The sequence below is a fragment of the Rhagoletis pomonella genome, unplaced genomic scaffold (genome assembly GCF_013731165.1).
Source record: "Rhagoletis pomonella isolate Grant_MI unplaced genomic scaffold, Rhpom_1.0 Rhpom_scaffold_00002, whole genome shotgun sequence".
Lineage (NCBI taxonomy): Eukaryota > Metazoa > Arthropoda > Insecta > Diptera > Tephritidae > Rhagoletis > Rhagoletis pomonella.
In genome coordinates this window covers 39,552,117-39,576,868 of record NW_023458556.1, presented here as the reverse complement: position 1 = coordinate 39,576,868, position 24,752 = coordinate 39,552,117, and the positions used below count along the sequence as shown (strand labels likewise).

The 24,752-nt window shown below is 35.2% G+C and overlaps 2 protein-coding genes across 2 annotated transcripts in view; both read right to left on the bottom strand.

Moving 5' to 3' along the window:
• LOC118733589 overlaps window positions 1-11,015 on the bottom strand; it is a 35,105-nt gene extending 24,090 nt beyond the window's left edge. Inside the window, exon 1 of the mRNA XM_036463038.1 lies at window positions 10,287-11,015. The gene's annotated coding sequence lies outside the window, so the exon portion shown is untranslated. The remainder of the gene's footprint in view (window positions 1-10,286) is intronic.
• Window positions 11,016-15,946: 4,931 nt separating this feature from the next.
• LOC118753256 lies at window positions 15,947-22,223 on the bottom strand. Its single transcript, XM_036488136.1, has 9 exons — window positions 22,195-22,223; window positions 21,193-22,090; window positions 19,402-19,530; window positions 18,827-19,198; window positions 18,629-18,697; window positions 18,504-18,569; window positions 17,119-17,196; window positions 16,998-17,057; window positions 15,947-16,768 (listed from the first exon to the last, which is right to left on the bottom strand). The coding sequence occupies exons 1-9, from the start codon at window positions 22,221-22,223 to the stop codon at window positions 16,415-16,417; spliced, it is 2,055 nt and encodes a 684-aa protein (XP_036344029.1). The 3' UTR covers window positions 15,947-16,414.
• Between the last annotated feature and the right edge of the window lie 2,529 nt (window positions 22,224-24,752).

Below are 24,752 nucleotides of genomic sequence, written 5' to 3'. Positions count from 1 at the left end.
GAACTATTGATTATACAAATTAATTTTGGTTTTAATAATGACAACCAATCAGTGAAAATTAGTCCGAGTTAATTTTGCAATTTCCAGCAGAAACAAAACAAAATTTATCATCTATATTAATTAATTGTACTCTTTGCCATTTTATGCAAATTCATAAAAGACATAAAATCCCTGACACCAATACGGTGTCGATAATTAAGCAATGAAGGAAAAATACAAAGTTCAAACTTACATTTTTTGCCACTAATTTTTTTTATATATACATATTTTATTTATGTAGGCATGTATGTATATAAGCGTAAGCATTTTACAAGTTACTTGTTTTTACTGATATATGTATATGCATTTCATAACTTTTCCAAGAAGAACACGAAATGAGTAATTCTATTTGATTGCAACAATCACTGTCCATTTTTCGACGACTGACACTGATTACAAGTTGGTCGGCTGCCGTGTCTAATTACCTTTGAGTAGAACGTATGCTAAAGAAAACCGGACGGGCGACATGTTAACTTGACTTGCTACATATGTAGTATTAACAACAAAAATTATGCAAAAAGATTTTAACTGACATTGTTCAAAAGATCATTCACTGTGCGTGCAATATTTGTAACTTCAAAAAAAAAAAAAAACAGCAAAACCGAATTGCATGCAAGCATATGAAAAACTATGGCTACATTTATATGCACATATAAAAGGCATAAGTAGCATTACGAGATGTACTTACTCGTACTAACTAAAAAAAAATCGCATTGCATTTATTGTGCAATTATTTTAAAAACATTTTTTATTACTTATACGCTATGACACTAAGTAGTAGTTGGATGGAAACTTTATTATAAAAGAAGTAATATAGGGCTCAAGGTTGGATACGACCAATGATACACATATGAATTTATATATGATTGTACTACATACATGCATATATATATACATACTTATTATTAAAAAAAAATAAAAAATTAGTTACAGCACCGAACAATTGTATGCCTATGAACGTTTTTGTCATCTGACCAACTAAGATTGGTTGTGGTTAAATACTTTATCTTAGTACATATATAAATATCGCATTTTTTAGTCAGTGTTGAATCTTTGAATCATTATGAAAACTCTAAAAGTGTGTGTGGCAACTAAGAATGCTATTAGTTTTAAATATTACATTACAATTTTGCTCTTAACTAGTGTGCCCTAATAATAAGTAATCATAGTTAATTCAACACCAATATTTTTTAACAAACAAAATTGCTAATTATAATGTACAATTTTCATAAAGTGTTTTAGTAAAACGATAGAAACATTTAATTTTTTTTATAATTCTTACATACTTGCTCAATTATGTCTGTGAGGCCTAACAAGATAACAGAACAAACATATGTATGTATGTAAGTATTTCAATGTCCTTGCCACGCAAACTACTTAAATCATTGGGGTTAATCGATTTACGACGCTGCGGCGCTGAGGCGTAGCCACAATCGCAACAACAACAACAACAATAATCTATGCTCTTATAACGCGTTGCGTAACCTTCACCTTTGATTCCACTTACATTGTTGTATGGTTTAAATCAGTGATTCCCAAAGTAGTCCAGGTGCACCACCAGGGGTCCACGAGAGGAGGAAGGAGTTTACGTATCTGCAGTGACAACCAAGCTGCACTTAAGGCATTGACCAGCGCCTTAACTACTTTCTACTACTACTACTTACTAGTTCGGCAATGCAAGTCTCGACTTAATTATGTTGGTAAACATAATGAGCTTGCTTTACATTGGGTGCCCGGTCACTCAGGAGTATCTGGTAATGGTTTTGGTACACCCACTTTCGGCCATCGAAGCAACCATCAGAAACTGGGTGAATACTTCGCTCGCTCAGAAATGAGTGGGAGGCATCGCGGGGATGCAGGTGGGCAAAACTCATGTTGCCTTCCATCTCAGAAGGTTTATCAAGTTTTTCTCTCACTAGGCAGACTCACTGACACCGCAGACAACTTGTTGAACTGCACATTTCATTTTTTTACGAGCCACCGAAACCAGTAAATTTTTGAAAGGGGTCTACGAGAAAAAAGTTTGGAAACCTCTGGTTTAAAAGAACTCATAAATTCGCACATGTGTATGTTCATACCTTAAAGTGTAGATAAATTGATATATGAGCACAAATACATGTACATATATTTATACTAAATGAATTAGAAGTACACAATAGAATATTATTAATTTATAATTACATTTTCCAGGCAAGTTATAAGTATGTAAATACATACTTATGTATTAGCAAAATAGCTTAAAGCTACAGAGATATTATTTTTAAAAGCAAAATTTTATGTTATTTTATTCTAAGATTGGAAAATCAAGTGAAAATATGACTATAAAATATATTTATATGTGGGTCGTCCTAATTTTAAGAAATAAGATATAAGATTGCTACTCCGTAAAATTTGCGACGAAGCTGTTCAAGCGACTTGATGTCCAATCCCGAGAGTGTGAAAAAAGTGCGACCCAAGATACTTAAACCTCAAGCTCGTAAAGACAGGGCACCAGAGCAGCAGGTGTTGAGATAATTCCACCTCATTATCCTCAATCCATCGGGTGCAGTAGGGATCATCGACGATATTCAGTCTTATGTAATGCTTACCTATCGAGTAATGGCCAGTTAGCACTCCCACCAATAGCGAGGGATATAAATTGCTCAGCCTCAGGAGCTCCTCAGACTGCCTCGGGTCTACACGTGGCCAGAAGGATTTTGCCAACTTGCATTCCAAGGTTTTCGCCCGGCGCTCGCTGAGCTGACTAAACACCCGACTGTCCAAAAGCAGACCACTCGTGGTCAGGGGAGCTCCTACAACTTCTCTATTTGGAAGTAATTTCTCCCTGCCCTATCTTTCCAGCTCATCGGCTATGCAGTTTCCTGCGATTTCGCTGTGACCTGGAACCCAAATAAGCTTAACAGCGAAGTAATCCGATGCGATGGATTAGGAAGTCAGACACGCTTTCACCGTTCTCGAACGCACCGTCAAATAGCCAATAAGCCTTGATAGCTGCTTGGCTGCCGGAATAAATATTTACCTCCTTAAAAGGTGGTACACTAGAGAGTAACAAATGCAAAGCCTCTTTTATTGCGGTCACCTCTGCTTGAAAGGCGCTGCTGTGATCCGGTAACCTAAATTTCAGGATGATGGGAAGTTCTTCGCCGAAGACAGCTCCACCTACCTTCACATTCAGCTTCGATCCATCTGTAAATAAGTTTACAGGACCACGATTGCAGATACCTACACACCTCCCAGTCCTCTCTCGCTGGAACGTGGGTGGTAAAGCATCCTTTTGGACCCAGAACCGGCGACTTTACTCTTCCGCGACAGTTCTGTTGCAAAGCAAGCCGTAAAAAAACCGACAAGGACGGCTCCGACCTCTGGCTTATTTAGGGAACTAGCTATAGCTTTACTACAAGAGCGTGCAATTGCTGATTTATGCCGATGACATCGACATCATCGGTAACAAAAATCGCGAAGTCTGTTCTGCCTTTCCCAAGCTGGATATTATCGATAACAAGGAAGGCACCCAACGTTTCAACAGACCTGCAGATCGATCAGCCTCTCCAGCGTCTTCAAAAGAAACGAGAAGAGACTTATCGGCCTGAAGTCCTTGGGTGAAACGTGAGAAGCCTTACTCGCCTTAGGAGTGAATACAACTCTGACCAACTTCCAAGGCCCCGGAACATGACGCCTAGCCAGGAAACTTGAGAAGGTTGGGCTGGTATTATGTTGGCTGGTTTCGGGGCTTTAATTAGTGTTAAAGGGCTCAACGAAGGCGATCCTCTGTCAAAATTTCCGAAACATTCGTTTTGGGGCTCGTAGCCACTAAACGGATGCTTCCCGGATCCGAGTTCTACGAGAAGCGAGCATCGAGGAACTTTCGAAGAGACTCCGCGCTGCTCAGCGCCCAGTTAGCTCTCGCGTCCTTTATGCATCCCAGGTGAACGGGATTCTTAGAGAGAGCTCTTCGAATACTCCTGACTGACCTCCACGCTTTCACAAAAGACTTATACATCCCAAGTCCAATCTTATACATTGTCATGTCGGGAGCTGATTTACTCTTCTCAGCCTTGTTAAAAATACCTCTGCTCGAGGCATTGAGATCGAGCTGTTTGCTATTTCCTTTTTGGTGACTCAGGGGACATGAGATTTCAATGTTTCGCTTTTACACGAAGTGGTTAACACACCAATTTATGCGTCAATTTGACTTGCAGTCAAGATTGCGCCACTCGCGGGTGAATGTGCTGCAGACTTCTGTAATATAAGAGCCAGTTGGTACTCTCCAGATTCCTGTAAGGATATTGCTTGGGAGGCGCTTCATCCAAAGTGAATTGTAAGTACCGATGATGGTCACTAAGGTCACATTATACCAGGAGAGGCCAGCGTGATATCTAAAACCTCTTTCTGCTAGCCTTTAAAAAAGTACGGTCGTCCTTGCCGTGAGTAGTTGTTCTTTATTTTGACGAAATGCAAACAAATTATTGCTACAAAATACGTACCGAACAACAAAATTTCAATTTTTTACTGAGCATAGATGAAGATTAAATGGAGAGTTGGCCGTCAACCCTACACTTTTTTATTTTGTGCCATTTTGGATATTAGCTTCCAGTTGTAATACTCGACTCTTATCTGCCACTAGCAAATACCCAGCGTGCTTCACTGCGCCTTAAAAAATGTTTGTGTGTTGTGGCGCCTTCCCAAAACTCGTGTGGCCTCATTCACAAAAATAATGAAGCTCTATGAAGTGAAATTTTCAAACAAATTTTCGATTTATGAAATAAAGGTGTTAGTTAATATATTTTCGAATGTATTTAATCCTGGAAATTTATTTTATACTTTTATAACTCGATTCGTGAACTTTATCACTTTATTTTTGGCATCAAACTTTCCTAAACCTTTTTAGTTTGATACCCATAGCGCAACATTTAATTTATTTTAACAATTAAATCAAATTCAAATTTTCAAAAAATATTTTCGACTTTAGGCCTTCTTAAAACTCTTCAGTTTGGCAATTTACTTAAACTACAATTTGCAAACAGGTGGCAACTCTCTAATTAATACTAGTACTATCTTTTTGTATTTTGCGTCGTTTTAAAAATTTCCCACAGTTATATATGTCTACATACTCTTTTATACTCACTGGAAGTGGGTAAACCTAATGATATTATTGGCTTTATTTTCTATTTATTGACCGCAGATAAGATTATACCAGCGTAGGCAACAACAAAGTCAATGACATACTTACGACGTTGTAGATGTACATCTTTCTTCATTAAAAGTATCTGATGCTCCAGTTAAAAGTAGCGCTCGAATTTTGTTTACTGATTGTCTGACTTTCGCTTTAATGGCACTAAATCAGTGATGCCACTAAAAGCAAAAAAAAAAACAAAAACAAGTAAGAAAAATGTTGTCTTCGGCTATGTCGAAGGCTTCATACCTTTTATGAATAACAGCAAATTTGAATTTTTTAATGTGCCTTTTGGGAGCAGGTATTCAGTGAACCTTTTATTTATGGTAAGGGTACAGCTTCTTACCCACATTCATTCAGGAGCTATATCACACAAAACTTATATCAGAATAATTTGTGGTATGAGAGATATATGTGCGTACGTCACCGATCTTGATGATTTTGTATTAAACCTTTTACGATTGAAATATGTAGTAAATAAGTCAAGAAATGTCAGGGCATTAGGTATGTATCTAAGTTATGGATCAGGTTGTGTGGAAGCCATATACATACATATGTATATGTTCCGACAAATAATTAACACATTATAAAGGGATACCCAAATTTTTAGGGAATATCTCTAGGTATGCGTTCACACAGACAGGCGGACGAACATAGCAAAATCCATAATTTTTTTTTCTAGACCCATCTCTACCTCTTCTAGTACTTACAAGCAACGGATCAAAGTTATAGTACCATTTCATGTTCATGAAAGGTATAAAATGAAGAAACAACAGAAATACGCAACATGACCAGCGCAACTATCAGCATTACCATCTGCAGATACACACACTTGCTGACATACATACAAACGCACAGTCGCCGAATAAACTCATTTTCTGAACGACCTTGAGACCATTGCCGGTTTTTGGTATTGTTGTTGTTTGACATCCAAACTATATTGAAATAATAGATATGTATTGGTTAAAACTTGAAAATGGTTCGTAGTGGTTGTTGTTGTCATCGCTTGAACTACAAATTTGTTTTGAAATTATTTTTATAATGACATTGCTTGTTTGTGTGCTCTTTTGTGAGGATGGCAATTCGAAATTAGTTTTTATGCACTTCTTCATTGGTTGTTTTGTGCATCTCATATAACGTTTGTTCATTAAGATTGCCATGTTAATCAATTCGTAACCATAAAATAACCCATTTTCAGGAAAGTGATCATAGCAAACACACATGCGTGTTTGTTGCTATGTGCCAGAGTTTGGCAAATGTTGAATTGCGGTTGAAAGCGCAGTGGTTTATTTTTCATCCGTCATTTCACTTTTCAGTTTTTGGCTTTAAAGCTTTGGATTAATCAATAAAAAAATTAATATTTGAATATTGCTTTCAGCGCAAAATCAATCGAAATAAAAGTAAAAAAATATATATAGGTATTTAAATAATCATCCGATAGTGATATGCAAAAAAAGCTTATGAAACATATGTTTGGTATAATATCCACATACTATTGATTTCGACAGTTACAATTTTAGTTTTTTGGATATTGTTTTTTTTCAGCACTCCATAAAATTTATATTTTATGAAGTTATTTCACATATAAAATAAATTATGTGGGGTCAAGTTCCTTTTTTATGAGTCGCTTTTTCTCTACACATTTCCGAAATAGATGATTTCGAGTGTCAAGGTAGCTTATATCCTAAACTTTGTGCAAAACTCGCGAATATTCAGCAAGTTTTTGAGTATGCGTTTTTGCAACCCATTAAATTCTAGTGAAAAAAAATTCAAGTTCGCAGTTAGTCAAAAATTGCATTGATTTTTGGGAATTTTTTTTTTGAAGGTGTTTTGCATTTCTTCCATATAAAGTATCTTCAGAAAAAAATTTTTTGTATGGAAGAGGCTGCGTGAAAAAAAGTTGCCAAAAATCAACGGCAGTTCCTAGTTACTTAAAACTTGTACTTTATTATAACAAAATTTATTGAGCTACAAATCTGCATAGTTAAAAAAATCTAAAAAATCTGATTAAAAAGGTGAAAATTTCCATGAAAATTTGCTGAATTTTCGTGAGTTTTGCAAAAATTTTAGGAACTATATTTTTATGTTTTTTGTTGTAAAATTAACCAAACTTTATAAAAAATTTGCGGAAAAATATTTTAAAAAAAAATTGTTGCATATATTGCGAAAAATTTGCTGTGCCAATACTTTTTGCCGCCAGCGTACAAAACGAATGAAGGATTTTTGCGTTTTTTTTTTTTTTTAATTGGAGTGGATACCTTTTCTGATATACATACATATGTGTCGAAATTACAATATTCAAAATTAAAATGAATTGAATTGAAATAATTGACAATTTTTTGTATAACCCCTGCAAACCTCAGCTCCCGAAATCTCTAGGAGTATCTCATTTCTGTAACGATTTTTTACGAATGTTCAAAGAAAATTATATGTATAAAGAGGTTGACACAAACTCGTTAAGAAATTTTTGTACGAAAAATTATAAATTATCTGAAAAAATTCTGCAAGAAATTCTTCACATAGTAGCATTAGTTTCATTGCTTTACCGATTTTCTTCCTAAATTTCGTGTGATGAGATCTATACGAATTCCTTAAAATTTTTCTAGAATTCAGAATACTCCGAACAAATGGTTTGCAGGGAATATAAAAAAATATTTTTTTCTACATATGTATGTATGTATGCGTGCATACTGCGCTCCTATTACAATACGAACAAACTTGTTTATGGAAAAAACTTCCACCGAAATGAGCTTGAATGTTGTTCATTCATTCATACACATTCTTCCATTTTAAAGTAGAAAATTTAAAACAAAATGTATATTCATAACGTAGAAAACTCCAAACGCTGAGCGTTTTGTATGTGAAGTAAAATACTCAAATCTACTGTACTATGGTTGGCTAGAAGTTTGAATGAATTCATGCAGCCCTCTAATATACAACACCATTCTGTGATCAGCCAAACAAACTTATGCGGCACAAAACCTTCCTCTGCCTTTGAGTCATTACTGGCTGGCTCATCGGCCAGCTCATTGCCATGAATTCTGCTGTATTCCGGTACCCAGATCAGTGCAACAGTCTCTCTGCACTGTTTGATTATGCTGGATGTGATGCTTACAGAACCAAGTGCCTTGATCGCTGCCTGGCTATCCGAGAAAATAGCAATGCTGGTCCCGGTTAGCTTTGAGGCTAATGGCATAGGCCGAATTCGAATAGACTCTTCGATTTAGAGGTCAATTGAAAAAATTCCCGCCCATTCGTCACAGTCCCTTTTTGAGAACAAGATACGTTCCCTCACTTTTTTCTTAATGCCTGTATTCATATTTTTTATCACATGGAGTGGAACCGTCTTTTTTGTTTTTTTTTTTGTATTATCCGAATTCTTTACGCGAGTTTATAAATTAAATTAATTAACACCATTAAGAAATTATGCAATTTATTTACACAATATAAATCTCAAGGCAGGTGTTCGACAATGTCAAACCTCTGATTTTGATTTAGCCATTAAAAAGTTTACCATCCGCTTTCACATATCCTTGAACATTAATTAAACGCAAAATATCTTTCACACAATTCTCAAATTCCGGAGGATGGTATGTTACAAATAAAATGCATTAAAAAAAAAAAAAAACAATCCACCCTTCACGACCTACAAATTCATTTTATTGTCAACTAATTGGCCTCACCGAAGCAACCTGTTCATACGCCGATTCGAAATGTGCATGTGAGAGCTGTATAGCTATCAACGTTAAGAAAAGGAAGGGATGTAGGCTAGTAGCATTTACTTATCAACCTTGAGATGCCGCTCAGATTTCATCCAACCATTTTTACACTTGCGTTCATTTAATTTTCGGCAACATTTTTGGTAAATAATTAAGTGATATGTCAGTAGGTATGAGCGCTTAAGTCAGTCATTTTTAATTAATACAATCATTTTATTTATTGTTCACAGCTACGCTTTTAATTTCTTATATTATCTTAATATTTATGAAAATGCTACATTGCTCTTGAAATGACAACGTAGTAAGGCATCTTTTTAATATGTAATTTGCATCTGCGCAAAGCATCAAATATGAGGTGTGAAAAATTGCTTTTTTATTCCGAAAAAAAAAGTGCAAATATTGCACAACTGCCATTTTTGTAGTGCTTTTAGTATTTCAAAATGCAATATTTTAATAAAGTGAATATAACCACGCAAAATATTTCACTTAACTTATTGTTTTTGCTATTCACGACTTGCCAGCAAAATAATTAACATAAATTAGCTGAGTGCAGGGCAATAAAATTAGTAATGCTAAATTTTTGCTGAGAGTGACTGTAAAGGTTATTGGATTTTATCTCCAATTCGTTATTTTAAATTTTATTCAAATGTAGTGTCACCTTTAATTAAATACATATGTATATATCTTAAGGCAATAATAATTAAAAAAAAATTCAATAATTTGTTATGCTATAATGATTTACAGACGCACACCACAGATGCAAACAACACCACTCTTAGACCGCCAAAATGTACAAATCTGTACAAATCGTGTGAGCTCTGCTTAAAAAAGATAGGAGCAAATAAGTGCAGGTTGATGACATTCTAGGTCAAGAAGTTTATCATTCTATTAATAATATGGTTCCTCGGTTTATCTAAGGCATATCTTTTCCCGCGGACCCGCATGCGTGGTATTCGGTTCAACGTTATAACAGATAAAGTAATTTGCATGCATTTTGGAAATGTGGCAACTCTATTATAAAATACTTTAAAATTAATTTAATGTAAATATATTTGTAATATTTATTTCAATTGCCTAAGTAAAATTTAATTTAGGAAACAGGCAGTAACCCACTTCGAAAGTTTTTTGTGCGAAAAAAACTCGCTCATTTTTGCAAGTTCTGTTCATAAGTCTTTCGTTGTATCATCAAGCTTTGAGGTTCGTCTACATATTTACTATAAAAATTTATCAAAATCTAAAGAGCTAAAAATCTAATGTAAGTAGGAGTTATCTCAGATATAATATTAACTGTACTATGAATAAATATATATACTTTTACAATATGTACATATATACTTGAGAAAAAATTTACTCACCTCAGCTGTCGCAAACAAAAATCCATTAGAAGCACTCAAAAAAATTTCACAAAACCATTTATGAATGCATTTTATTGCATTTCTGTACATGAATGCTTAAAACGCAGCACGCACACACACACACAGCACAAGCAAAAGCATATTCATAAACATACACAAAAATGCGGGATCAAACTGGAATGCAAAATTGTGTAAGAAAGCTCCCGCACCTGAATCGAGCGAACACCGCAAATTTTACACTAAATTCGCGTATTCAAAAATAAATAAGCAAACATTTAGCGCGGCGACATGGCAATTGTAAAATTCAGAAATTAAATAAACAAGCGCGAACACACTTAACTTTCTGTTAGATAAAGCACATTTACGTATAAGTATCCATGTATTTATATGTCTCCCTTGAGAGAAATACAAAACACTAGATACAACCACTTAATGACACAAGGGATGTTGACCGATAGCTCAAAAGTATTGCTGAAAGCTGTACATTGGTCAATTTGTCCAACAGTTTATGAAACAGATTAATGGCAATGAAATGATATAGCGCCAAACAGTATTGCAAAAATTGAACGCGATTGGTTTTACGTCACTTTGTAGGGCGAATTTATGAATATACAAATAAATAAATGAATAATTTAAGGCAAATTTATTGCAGCGATAGCAGCTAAATAATAGTCGCTTGTGAAAGACCGCTATGCTATGACTGACTATGTGCCCACACCAGCACGCAACGAATTGCGCATGTGCGACGATTAAATGAAAGTGACGACAGTTGGGTGAAAATTTAGTAAGGCAAACAACAGTGCTTATTATATATATGTATGTACATACATATATACCTATGTTCACATATACATTTACGTATGTAAGTACACAAATTTAGTACATGCATATGTGAAGAACAAGGTATGGATAGAGAAAAATAATGGGAAAGAAATGCTCAGCCAAGCGAGGTAAAACGCGTCACATACGAAGCGTACTTGGAGAAAGTAAGAAGTGATATGAACAAAAAAGGGGAAATATGGCGAGAATTAGTTCCGAAATCAAAGCAAAGTAATTGCAAAAACAGAGAGCAATTTTACATGTCACGAGGTGGGAGTACTCTAAACAAACCGCTAAATAAGAAGTTGTAAATAATAATTCAATGTTTTGAAGTTGAATACGTCTGGCGTTTCGGTATGGATGCCACGCTCTGACTTTATAGTTAGTTGTAAATTGTAGAGCTTTACTCAAACTCTTACTGAACGTGATGTAGTGAAGCGATTTTTTTTTTAATGTGTGGCGTTTAAACGAAAGAATTTCAGGTGCACTGATAGGTTCATTCTTGTGAGCGTCACCGTTTTCTGTGGCAGAAATTACGCGAAATTTTTGCTTATTTTGGGGTTAAATTTTGATACTTTAAAGTGCTTTGACAACTTAGATTATTAGATATAACATTCATTTACGGAATTAAAGTTCTTTAGAGTAAAAGAAGATGAATACGAGGTCGAACACGAAGACGAGGATGAGCACGAAAACGAAAATGAAGAAGAACAGGATGAAGAAGATGAGCTCGAGCTCGAAGATGGAATGCGGAGACGAAGTCTTAAAGCCTGATTATGGCAACTTAACTTAACTTAACGGAACGTAGAACTTAGAGAATCAAAACGAAACAGATTTAAGTTGCGATAAGTTTCGGCTGTTCAATTATAAGCAACATCTATTTAACAGAATTTTTAAGCGAGAGCCGTAAATTACGTTAAGTTGCCATAATCAGACCATTCGAATTCGTATAAGTACATAGCTGAATATGAGGTCGAATATGAATATGAATACGAAGACCGATACAATTATCATTACCGCTATGATTGTTATTTCCATTACTATTACCATTACCATAACCATCACAATTACCATTACCAATTCCATTACCATTACTACTACCACTATCTATTCTAATTTGTCACGTAGAACGAAAATGCACATAAAATGTTTATAATTTAGTAAATATGAGCACTTAATATCTATTATTCGTAAAAAGTGTAATTTTACTTTCAAAATTTTTGCAAATTTAAACATTTCGTGTGTATATTTATGTGTATTTTTTAAACATCTCACGTCCAAAATCAAATCTTAAACATCTTGTGCATATATTTACATAGATTCTGGTTGAAAAGTAAACATTTTTCAGTAGTAGTTTTACGTGCACTTTTTAGAATGTAGTAATAATGATTTTGAGTATTAGATGAGAGAAAAAATTAAATACCGGAATGTGAACTTTTCCCCTGTGCGGCACGCCTTAACTAACACCAATCAAATCCAAAGTTGCATATATTGACCGTGGTGCGACAGAAAACACTCGTTCATTTGATTATAATGACCATCCTAGTGTACATATATTGAAACTCCGCCGTCCATTAAGACTTTAATTTCATATGCATAAGTACTTCCGATCTCCTGTGCCATCTTAAATACATATGTACATTGCAAGGAAAAAATACGAAGGTAAGTCAAAGGTCCCAAGACTCAAAGTTGTGGAAGTTGTGTAAGTACCGAGCTGAAGAGCTAGCCAAAGGCTAGGACTAACCACGAGTGTAAAGCTTTCGGCAGTCACAGATTGGTATTACTTTCGAATACTACTGCAAGAACTAATTTCTACCTTTTATCTATGCAAATTTATAAGCGATTATAATAAATGTTTTTGCTTATTGAAAGAATTTATTCATAAATACCCGAAATCAAGTCGGAGTCAGCTTCTTAAACGTTGCATATAAGTAAGTTATGTGAAAGGCCTAAGTCCAACTTCAGCGAACTTTCAAAGTTCTAAAAGTGTGGCTCACAAAAATAAGTTACCCTTTACGCCATGATGTCTTAATTGTGTATCCCCGCGGATCAAAGAGGGCGTCTAATAGCTCCATCAGAATTCAGGAGAAATTATCCGAACCGTTCGATGCCAAACGTGGTTTCAGGCAGAGTGACTCTCTTTCATGCGACTGCTCTCTACTCTGATGCTGAAGAAGATTATTATATAAGAACTGCAGAACTAGATTGCGCAGGTACAACATTTTCTAAGAGCGTACAGTTAAACTAGCATATGCCGGAGCACTAGGCTTTTTCTCACTTTTCCTAGTTGGATCTGGCAGCTAAACGATTAGGTCTGGTGGTGAACACGAACAAAACGTAGTATCTCCCGTCAGGACGTGCGCGTCTAAGTATCCACTTCACTGTTGGGAATTATACTTTCGTCACCAGCATTTTAACAATGTTGACCTCGAAGTACAATGCTGAATCACTTTTAGCAGCACTTGCTACTTTGGACAGAGTAGGCAATTCAGAAGTAAAATCCCCTCTGATCGTATAAAAATCACTCTCAATAAATTACAGACAATGAGAACATCCGATCAGGCGGCACTAGCAGCGTGCGAGAAAAGTATTTATTCTTCGGATGATCTATGGGCTTTTTCAAGTCGACGACGGCAAATACTGCAGAGATTTGAACTGCATGATATTTACAACGACATACATATTTACGCACATATACATATTTCAATAGCGCAGCGGTTTACAATACAGCGGACACAAACGCTCCAGCCCTGCTAATTCGTAGCAGAGAAAAGGGGAAGAAACGAAGGGCGTGCACTGCTGGACTCGGTGAAAATCGCATAGACGGTTACAACGCCAAACATGAAGAAAAATCATACGATACACGATCATACTACGATAATCATAAGTTCGCCAAAGCCCCCATATCCTACTTAAGTACCAACTCATTTTTGGATTTCCTTGGCATGCCACCTCAATTTTCGAATCATTAATTTGCCACGCTTCATTTAGCAAACAGTTTCAGCTGATTGTTTTTTAGTATTTATTTTTTTTTAGAGCTTGCAGCCTTTCATCTCAAGCAGCGACGAATTCACGCAGTCATTCAAAACAACTTCCGCATATGATCACTTGAATGCCACAACTTGAGCTTTGAACTCAAAGCTCTGTTTCTTTGTTTCAGCGATAGCTTTATCTGCAATTGACTTTTGTTTGTTTTGATTTTACCTTTCTTTTTTTTCTTGCTCTGCTTCTCTCTTTCACTTGCTACCGTTTTAAGTTCTGCCCTTTTTGTGTATGTTTTCTTTACTTTAAAACATTTTTTTATCGCTCATCCACTCCTCTTCGAAAACAATTCGCTTGGCTTGCTAGAAACGCCACCTTGATTCATCGTTTCGTTTACTTGCCTTTCTTTTTTTTATTGTTCTCCTTTTCTGAGCTTGCTGCTGCTTTCATCACCACATTTGGCTGCTCGTTTATTGTTTTGTGCAACTTACGTGACTGCCGTAAACTGGCCATACTCACTGGTGCGCGATCTATTGATATGTAGCTGCAATATCATATAAGAAAGTAAGAGGCAAATGCATAAGTATACCGAATTCGACCTTCATCCGGTTTTTGGCACATATCCCCGAATTCTGCAAGAGCGTCATAACTCAAAAAATCCAAAATTCGTATAAAATGGATTTAAGGTTTCTCTTCAGTGTGCCTAAAAAAAAATATTTATAAAATCGCAATCAATGCAAAATACCCTGAGTATGCGAAGCATTGCTTTAGGAAAGCAGTGTTGATGGAAATACAAAGTGAAATTTCGCAAACATATACTTATTTTTTCATAAGGCCGTTAATAGATATGAGTGAGAGATGGCCAAGAAACCTTCTGCTTGATTATCGCTGGCCATTAGCTGCTCTTCTGTGCCAAACTAAGCTTTTCCAGTTCTTCCCACTCACGTTCTCAAACCAATTTATCGCGGAAAGTACGCTTCCCTTTTCAACTCCCTAAATCCATTCTTCATAGCTCGAGTTGCGCCCAACCTCAGCGTGGCCCTTTAGGCGATATTTGCTTCGCATTCAGTTTTGTGACATTCCTCAACCTACCTCCATGGTTTAGGGACCCGGCGTAGTCGATAACGCCTCATTTCGCTACGGAACGTTTCGTCGTAGAGGCTGTGAATGCTCCAACAGTGGGACCTGGCATTGAAATATCCGAGCACGACTTTTACATAGCGACAAGGGTAGCTAGCGCTCGTCGGTGCACTCCAAGTGCTCATAGAAAAATTCTTTGATCGCCTCGTCTTTCCATTCTGCCAGAACGTTGGCGCAAATGAGCGAGATATTTAAGAATTTTGACTTTGACATGGATTGTAGCGTAACGGTCGTCCATCGGGGTGAGCAACACTACTTGGCGACGAAGTCTGCCCCACCACAATTTCGCTCCTTTTGTTCAAGTTTCCCCGTCCTTCACGTTGGTTCTATGGCGGTGTTATCAGTAAACTTTTGTATGCAATAAGTTTCTTCGGGAAAAGTTAATCCACTGGTGTTCGAAAACGTATGTTTGCTTTGTCGCTTTATAGTTAAAAACAATTGTTTAGTTATTGCATTATGTTTAAACAATGCCAGCTTTGCGATTCATTATCAAATTTTATTTATAAATAATTTTTAAATAGTATAAAAACTTTACATTTAAATAGACTTATGTAATACGTACCCTCGTGGTCAGCTGATTAAGTCAAGTGACATTTTGACTATTTTTTTTATTGTATGCTGATTAAGTAAATTGCTAAACTTTTATAAAAAAATATAAACATTAAATAAACGAAATAAAAATAGCCAAAACTAGTCAAAATGTCACTTGACTTAATCAGCTGACCACAAGTGTACATATCGATAAATAATTACAAAAATAAAAAATTATTAATAGTTTCAGCGTAATAAGTACATTAGCAGGTGGTGTTGTTGTAATACCCAGCTTAACTTCTTATCCGATAAGAAAATGTTTAGTTGGCTTGTAGGTCAGAAATGTGTGTACATGAACGTTTTGAACTCTGCCACAGTCAACACACAAGCAAGCGCACTTGTAGGTGATCCATACAAATTGTTGAACAAGAGAAAAATTTAGGATAACTTAAGAAATAAACTCTCGAAGCAGAAAGTAATACAACTAAAATATGTATGTATGTGCGTATGTTTACGCGTAAACTAAATTAGAAACTACATACATTTCATAATACCACTAACCGCAAGTCATCTATGCTGCACACACTATATTAATAACAACAAGAATAGCAGTCACACCCACCTAAAAGTAAAAGTAATGAAACACGCGCTTAATACTAATGACCATTGCCTCCTCCACCGCCGCCACTGCCTTTATGGCTTGAACTGCCAAATAATGAGGCCGAGGCGTGTGATGCGCCGCCGGAAGCACCCAACGAAGCATTCAATAGCAGACTGACAAGACTACCGACAATATGCGAAGCGATATGCTTGATGAAGCCACCCGAATCGGAGCCACCGGCGCCGGCATCTCCCTTAGCCTTATTGCCGTGCGAATGCCGTGAATCAGAGCGGCGCTCGTCGTCGCCCTCCTCGTCGGATTCCTTGCGGTTTTTTGCTTCTACAAAACTTCTAATAAGATTGCGCGCAAAGAGTAAAGGATTGGGACGCAAGTCATCTTCATCGGGATCCTAGGGGAGAAAGGTTGTAGAGATTGCAGTATTTACGCCTTGAAATTATAATTTTGGAAATAAATGCTAAAGACTATTTATTGTGAGAGAAATGAGACTACATATGTGCATTATTGCGTGCGATTATTGCAATTATCTATTTTCTAAGTATGAGGAGCATGAGTGTTAAGTATGTAATTAATGAAGTTTCTAAATAATTTATTTAAAAATAGAGTAGAGTAATAAGTACTGCACTGAGTTGAGCGTAAACTGTGCCGAGCAGATTTCCTATAAATTGTCCATTATTCACCTGTAAGTTGAGGAGTTCGTTAAAAATTTTTTAGATTAAAAAAAAAAATTTAGATAGTTACCGCTCCACCGCCGCCGGATAGACCATCAAATGCAGTGCCTATGTATATGCCCAGCACTGTGCCAAAGTTCTTGTTACCCTGTAAGAAATTAATGCTCAACTTTATTCTAGTTTTTTTCAATAAAACTATTTTTTAATTTTTCTTTTAGTTTTAAGCAGCAATCAACGAAAAGCATATTAATGGATGTTCTCGGCTGCAAAAAAAAATACCAAAGTTAGGCCTTCAAATCGGGCTGTTAAAATTTTTTTCCCTAAGTTTAGAAATCCTCCAAACTACTAATTTTCTAATTTTTATTTTTCAATAAGTGACAGAACTAGAGGCATTGTTTCATGTCAAATGATTGGAATCGACCATCTGGATTTCGGCTAACACTTCTCTTGTATCATATGACGAGGTGCTGCCAAAGGCAAAAAATTAAAAGTTTGGTTTCAAAAATTATGCAAACTGAAAAAAAAATTACAATTAAATAGATTTTCGAAGTTTATCTTTTTAAATATCACAAAAACTGTTTTACAAAAATGGTGCTACTCTCGCTTTGAAGAAGATGTTTACGGCTATAGAGCCAAAAATATAAAATTTACAAAATTTTGAAATTAAAAAAATTTTAAAAGCCAAAACTAAAAAAAAATTTTTAGCTCAATTGGTCTTAAAATATCCTAACATTTTCAAGTGTTTTTTTTAATATATGAAATTTTGAGCCTTGAAAAATTTTTTTTTCCAATATCTAGATAAAGTTATGTTAAATAGCTTGTTTTTAATATAAATTTATTTTTAATTTAGTGTTTGAAATAAAAATTTCAAAGTTAAAAAATAATATCTTCAAAAATTATTTCTTGAAAATTCCATGATGTTTTAGGGCTTGCTACTGGTATTGATTAAACAAATTTTGCCAGAAATTTATAAAAGGTGTTCCTTTTACGATTTTTTAAATATTAAAATTTTTGTGCTTTTAAATACATTTTTTTTTTAGGTAGCCGCAAATATAAACTTTAAACCGGGATCATTCAGGATGTTTTAGGGCTTGCTAGTGGTATTGATTAAACAAATTTTGCCAGAAATTTATAAAAGTTGTATCTACCTTTTACGATTTTTTAAATATCAAAATTTTAATATATTTTAATATATTTTTTTATAAAGTCGCAAATATAAAATTTTAACCGGGATCATAACCACTTTTGTAGCTCAAATAGTTATTGTCATATTTAAAAAAATAAACGTGGAAAAGGTGAAATTTTGAACTTTGGAAAAAAAAAATTTTTTTCTTTTCCCTTATATGGTTTTAAAAGAAATTTAGAACAAAGTTCATCCAAATCCGAAATGTTCGTTTCCAACCATTGTTCAATTTTTCATAGGTTGACTCCTCTTTTAATCATAAATTTGCTCACCGCCAAAAGACCGGAAATCAGTGATGTCGCAGTGCTTATTAAAGACTCGATATCTAAACCGCCTGGCTGGAATAAATATACAAAATTGTGAAATGAAAATTCTAAAATAGAAGCCTTTTACTCACCCCAAACAAAGTTGATATAACACCGGTCAAGGCGCCAATCAGCGCACCAATATCCGAGCCACCTTCGCCCTAAAAAATTGATATGTATTTATTTATTCAAATATGTAACACGTTTTTAACACACTTATATTTGCATTTGTATAGAAATAAATATGTATAGATATTTTGCATGTAAATAGCCCACCTTGGCTTACTTACTCCACTCAAGCTCGTAATAATGCCCACCAGACCACCACCACCACCACCGGCACCATCTGGTGGTGGAGGAGCATCTGGGAACTCATCTTCCTCTGCTCCAATGGGTATTGGCGGTAAGTCAATAGGGATGCCTTCCTCCTGTTTAGCTAACTTTGCGTCAGTTGTGGCATTGATTAAGACGATTTCGGTGCTTGGACCCACAGTTGTTGGAGAAGCTACTGCAGCGCCAGTACTCAGTGGTTTTGTTGCCCTTACTCCACGTACTGTGGTTGTTATTGTTGTCGCAGTTGTTGTGGTTGTTGTTACTGGCGGATCGCTACGCTGTTTCAAAGAACTATTTTTACGGCTGCGATTTTCAAGGACAATCTTAGACTTTAACATTAAATCGAGATAAAAATTTTAGTGTTATCAGATTTTAGCGTAAATGATTTGCAGATATGCAATGCATTTTTTTTCTCAAAGCTATGCCATTTTTATAGGATTAGTATAAGCGAAATATGTCACAAACGCTACCAAACAAACACGTATGGAATACTATTGTTTTATGCATGCATTTGACCAGCTTTGACACTCACTTTATTGCCTTCAGATTTTAATTCCAAATCATCTTCCAGTGAGTCATCGAAGAGCGCATTGTTTCGCATTTCAAGTCGTGTATCCACGAGATTGTTACGGAAGTCCTCCTGGGATTGCAAAAGGTGAGTCTTTGAAAATCATGAACACTTTTGTAAATACTAATTTCTATTGTGGAAAATTTCGCATATTATTTTATTTTTTTTTAATTGTTTTTATTTCATTGCATTTTTTATTGTACTTTATTTTTTGTTAAATACTATATTTTTACTTAATTTTGTTTTGGTATTACTTTTTTAATTTTTCATCTTTTCTTTATTTTACAACTTTAGATTTATTTATATTTATATTTATTTTTTTTTTTAATTCCTCATATTATTTTTAAAAACATTTTCTCTTTTTCGTTTTATATTATTTTGTTCCTCTTTATTTTATCTTTTTATTGAACTATTATGTTTTTTTTTGTAAAAAACGATTTTCATTTTTTTCTAGACTATTTAAATTTAAATTTTATTTTTTTTTTGCTTTATAATATTGTTTTATTTTCTTAATTTTTTATTGGTTTTAGTCGAATTTGTTTTTTTGCAATTTAAGTAGTATTTCATTTTTTTATTTTATTTTAGAATACTAAATTTTCAATTTTTTTACTTCACTTGATTTTTTATTTGTTTTATTTTTTATTCGTTTTTTTTTTTTGAATACACATGGCCTTGTATTTTTTTACCACCCTTTTATTAGCTCGGGATGTAACTATGTAATATTGATGCGCCTAAAACATGCAGCGATTTTTATTCTCAAGTTACATACCTGATGACAGTACGAATGGAAATTATAATAGCGAGGTTTTAGTTTTTTTTAACTATAATTTTTTTATTTTATATTACGTATTTTATATATTTTATTATATTTTTTAAATCGTATTTTTTCTTCGATTCATAATTTATTTCCTTTTTTATTTTTTTTGTTCAGTTTAAAAATTTTTAATTATGTATTTAATTTGTTTAGAGGTTTGTTTAGTTCTTTCGCTGCATTTTTTATTGCTTAATTTTATTTAATTTTTTTATTATTTTTGCAACTTATTTTTATTTGTTTCATTTTTGTAATTAATTTCGATTTCATTTATCTCCATTTAATTTATTATTTTACCTTAATAGTTTTTAATTATTTAATTTTTGTTGAACTCATTTTTATTCAATATTTTTCTTTTGTTTTTATTTTTTAGTTTTATTTCATTAAATTTAATTTTTTGTCGTATTTTATTGTGTTGAGGTTTACTTACATTTTTAACTTATTTTGCTATCGTTTTTGTTTAATTTTTTACTTTATTTTTTTTATTCAACTTTTTTGTTTTATTATTTATATGGTCTGAAATTGTGTTTTATTACATTAAGGATTATGTAATTTTCCCATTACATAATACTTGGATTACTTTATACTTTATTTTTTTATTTATTATCTATTTTTCAATCTATTTAATTTCTTAATTGTATAGTTTTTTATTTGGTTTTGGATTTTAAACTCTTTCAGTTCATGTTTTTTTTTAGTTATGGCATTATACTTAGTTTTTTATTTTCATATCATTTTACGGTACTTTTTAGTTTAATTTGTTTTTATTTATATTTGATTTGTTTTTCCTTTTAAGGTTATTTCTTTTTTCAGCATTTTTTTCCATTTTTTATTACATTTTTATTTTGTTGTTTTTTATCTTTTTTCTCAACTTTAGTTATATCAAATTTCCACTAAATGAATTTAATTTGAATAAAATTTCATCCCTACATCCAACTTTTATTCACCTCCGTCAGTATTGACTTAATCATGCGCACCTCAGCGGGTACCTCCCGTGCATCGGGCACATTCCGTTTTTGCACCACCTTCTTGCTAGCCAGTCCAAGAAGGCTATTTTCATCAGCCCGCGCTATAAGATAGTCCAGCGTCTGCGTAACTTTCTCCTCCACCAGCGTTTTCATAGCACGCACCTGCTGCACAATCTGCCGTCTCAAAGCCGCTACTCGCTCAGCTGCTTCGTTCACTTCTTCACTTTTGCCTTTCGCTTCGGTGCGCTGTCCCAAATCCACCTCATCATCATCCAGCTCTCCCTCGGACTGCCTACGTATCTGCTGCAGCGTTTGCTGCATATCCGTTTTGAAGTCGTCAATATCTTTTACGCCCGTCACCAAATCCATTGCGCCTGTGAGTATCAGCAGCGCACGATGATCGCGCGCCAATTGCTTTTCGATATTTTGAGCTCGCACAATGAGCTCGTCATCGTTTATATCATCAGCGCCACGCAATAGTTCCCTAACAATTCCCACCAAATTGCGTTCCATATCTAATTCTGCTAGTCGCGCGCCATTCAAAATACCTATGGTAGTAATAACACGCAGCTCTTCGCGTGACAATCGCGACTCCAGGCGTCTGTAGGCGCCCATCGCACGCAAATAGTCGGCATTCAGCTGCACGCGCATTGGCTTGCGCACCGGCGCGCTGATAATAAGCTGCGCCAGGACAATGAATACCACTGCAGCGATGACATAAAGAAGTGTCCGCATTTTACGCCAGTAACGCGAGAGCGCGCGGAGTAGCGACTGTTTGGGGGCAGGACGCGCGATTTTTAACGATTTTTTACGGACACGTGCAGAAAATCTCCTTAGAAGCAGAAAATTCACCTTAATTATGGCACTGCTTACTGCACTGAATTACGTTTAAATGACCGTCACAGTTTCCCGATATACCGGCACTAAATTAGTGCGGTCTTTAGTAAGTCAATTTATATGACCATCACATTTTATACGCACAGTATATGCGGTGCAATGAATCGTATCATTGGACAGTTGCAAGTGGGTGCATTGGATACATTGGCATATACTTAGTTAAAGCAGCCGGAAGCTATAATTTGGGCGCCACAAGACTGATTACTTAACTGATGACATGACTTTAGTCACCAATTGAAAGTGCTCTGCTATACCGCCATTGTGATGCGTTCAATTGGTTTTCCAGTCTACTGCATCAGTTCCGCGACGCTTCGCTGATTTTTTGACATTTTTCTACGTACAATAAATTTGTATTTAAATAGTAGCCACTTTGAATGTACATATAGTATGTATTTACTATAGTATGTTAAATATCTATGTCCAATCTGGACTCTTATAGAAAGCCATACATCTTTGTAGTAGTATGACTACCATTCTACGCCAAGGTAAATCTTTTTTTCAGTTTCTTCTAAGGCGATCACACAGCTCGGCCTGTTAAAACATACAGCATTTAGTAGATACTTGACTCGATTTCAGGCGTAGGTAAAATCTTTCAACTGGATGCCCGTGTAGGCTAGTTTCATGATTTGTTACTCTTTTCTTTCTTTTTAGCTGACATAGGCAACTTCCATGTTTTGGGTATGAATCCCTTTTAGTCTTCATCACGCAATTTTTGTATTCCTTTTTTTGTCGAAAATAATTTTACTGTAAATTTTCCTACCAATTTTATAACTCACATCAACGTATTTTTGTGTGGAGCATCTCAAAAATCCCCGCCGCATTAGTCTGGTACGTATTGCCGAATATTTACATATATTTATCTGAACTGGAGTTATAAAAAATTGTGAAAAATAAAGGCCCTATAATTATTAAGCGATTCTGTGGTGAATGTCTTCCACCACCTACATATGGACGACCGCTGTTAGAAAATACTTTATCGAACTTTCACGTTGAGACTAGAGGTTATAGTACAGTTACATAACTACGCTCCATTTGGTCAGAGTAATGGACAATATGTCAACCATAGCTCAGACTACGTTGATCCTTACAACTGGTTTGCTGCTAACACTATGGCAAATGAAAATGCCTTAAGATCCTTTGACACACTTCAAATCTTCTGGACCGGATGGCAGCATATCTAATGTAGTCAAAGAAGGTATTGTGGTCTAATTGACTACTTTAAAAATATTTTTCCCGCATCGCTAGCACTCTCTTACATATACACGGCTGGTTGACGTCGCCTTTATACCTAAATTTTGAGGAAAATTATCCATAAAGTTAGAGGCCTATTCGCTAGGTGACCTTCGTGCTGAATTGTCTGGAGGGACTGGCTGAGTTGCGCATTCGTAGGAAGGAGCTTTTATCAGATCCTCTGTCCTTGCATCCGCGTGCCTGTCAAGCGAACAAATTTTGTACGATACATAGTCCTTCAAATTCGAGAAAAAGCAATGGTATCATCATCAGAAAGAAATTCGCCTTTTGGCATTTTCGCAGGCAATCCGGGTGCTTTTTATAACGCCACCAATTCGGCAGGTTATGCAACTCGGTTCTAAGGCATGGAGTAGATGATATGCTGGCAAATTGGGTTCATTCACTGCTCGCGCAGCGGCTCACTACGATCCAGCCAGAAGGTTGGTCAACATGTGAAGTTAATAAGGACAGCCCTCGGGGCAATGTGCTTTCGCTTTGGCTCTGCTTCCTGGTAATTGATGCTCTTTTTTATACCCGAGCGCACTTGTGCACAAGGGTATATTAATTTTGTTCATATAACGGTTGTTTGTAACAGGCAAAACAAATCGAGATAGATATAGACAAATGTAAACATAAATGATCAGAATGAAAAGAGAAATCGATTGAGCCATGTCTGTCGGTCCGTCCGTCCGTGTACACGATAAATCGAGCAAAAATTGAGATATCTCAACGTAATTTTGGTAGCTTGCCCTTTATCCAAGGCAGGTTGCTATTGAAAATGGGCGAAATCGGACTGTAACCACGCCCCGTTCTCATATAACGGTAATTTTCAGAAATACGAAAACTTCGATATTTTAGTAACTACTGAAGCTTATCCGCTCAAAATTAATATTTACAATGACTTTTTGACGTAAAAGAGGATTATTATAAATTTTTGGAAAATGGGCGTAGGCACGCCCACTTATGATTTATCTTGGTAACCGCTAACTAATTCCTCCCAAACTTGGCACAGTTTCTTAAAATCGGACAATAACCACGCCCACATCCCATATAACGGTAATTTATAGAAACACGAAATCTTCGATAAATCAGTAAATACAGAAGCTCATTTATTCAAAATTGATATTTGCAATAATTCTTTAGCAAAAAACACGTTTATGATAGTTTTGGAAAATGGGCGTGGCACCGCACTTTTATGACCCGGTGTGTATAACTCGGTAACCGTTCGATCAATTTGTACCAAACTTGGTACGATTATTTCGCTTACTACACAAAACGAAAACGTTAAAAATGATTGAAATTGAAATCGGCAAATTTCAGAAATTCTTGAAGGTTTGATGTTTCGAAATTTAAGGACGCTAATTTACTCAAAATTGATACACCCCTGCTTGCCATGTAGCGGGAGCTTTCGG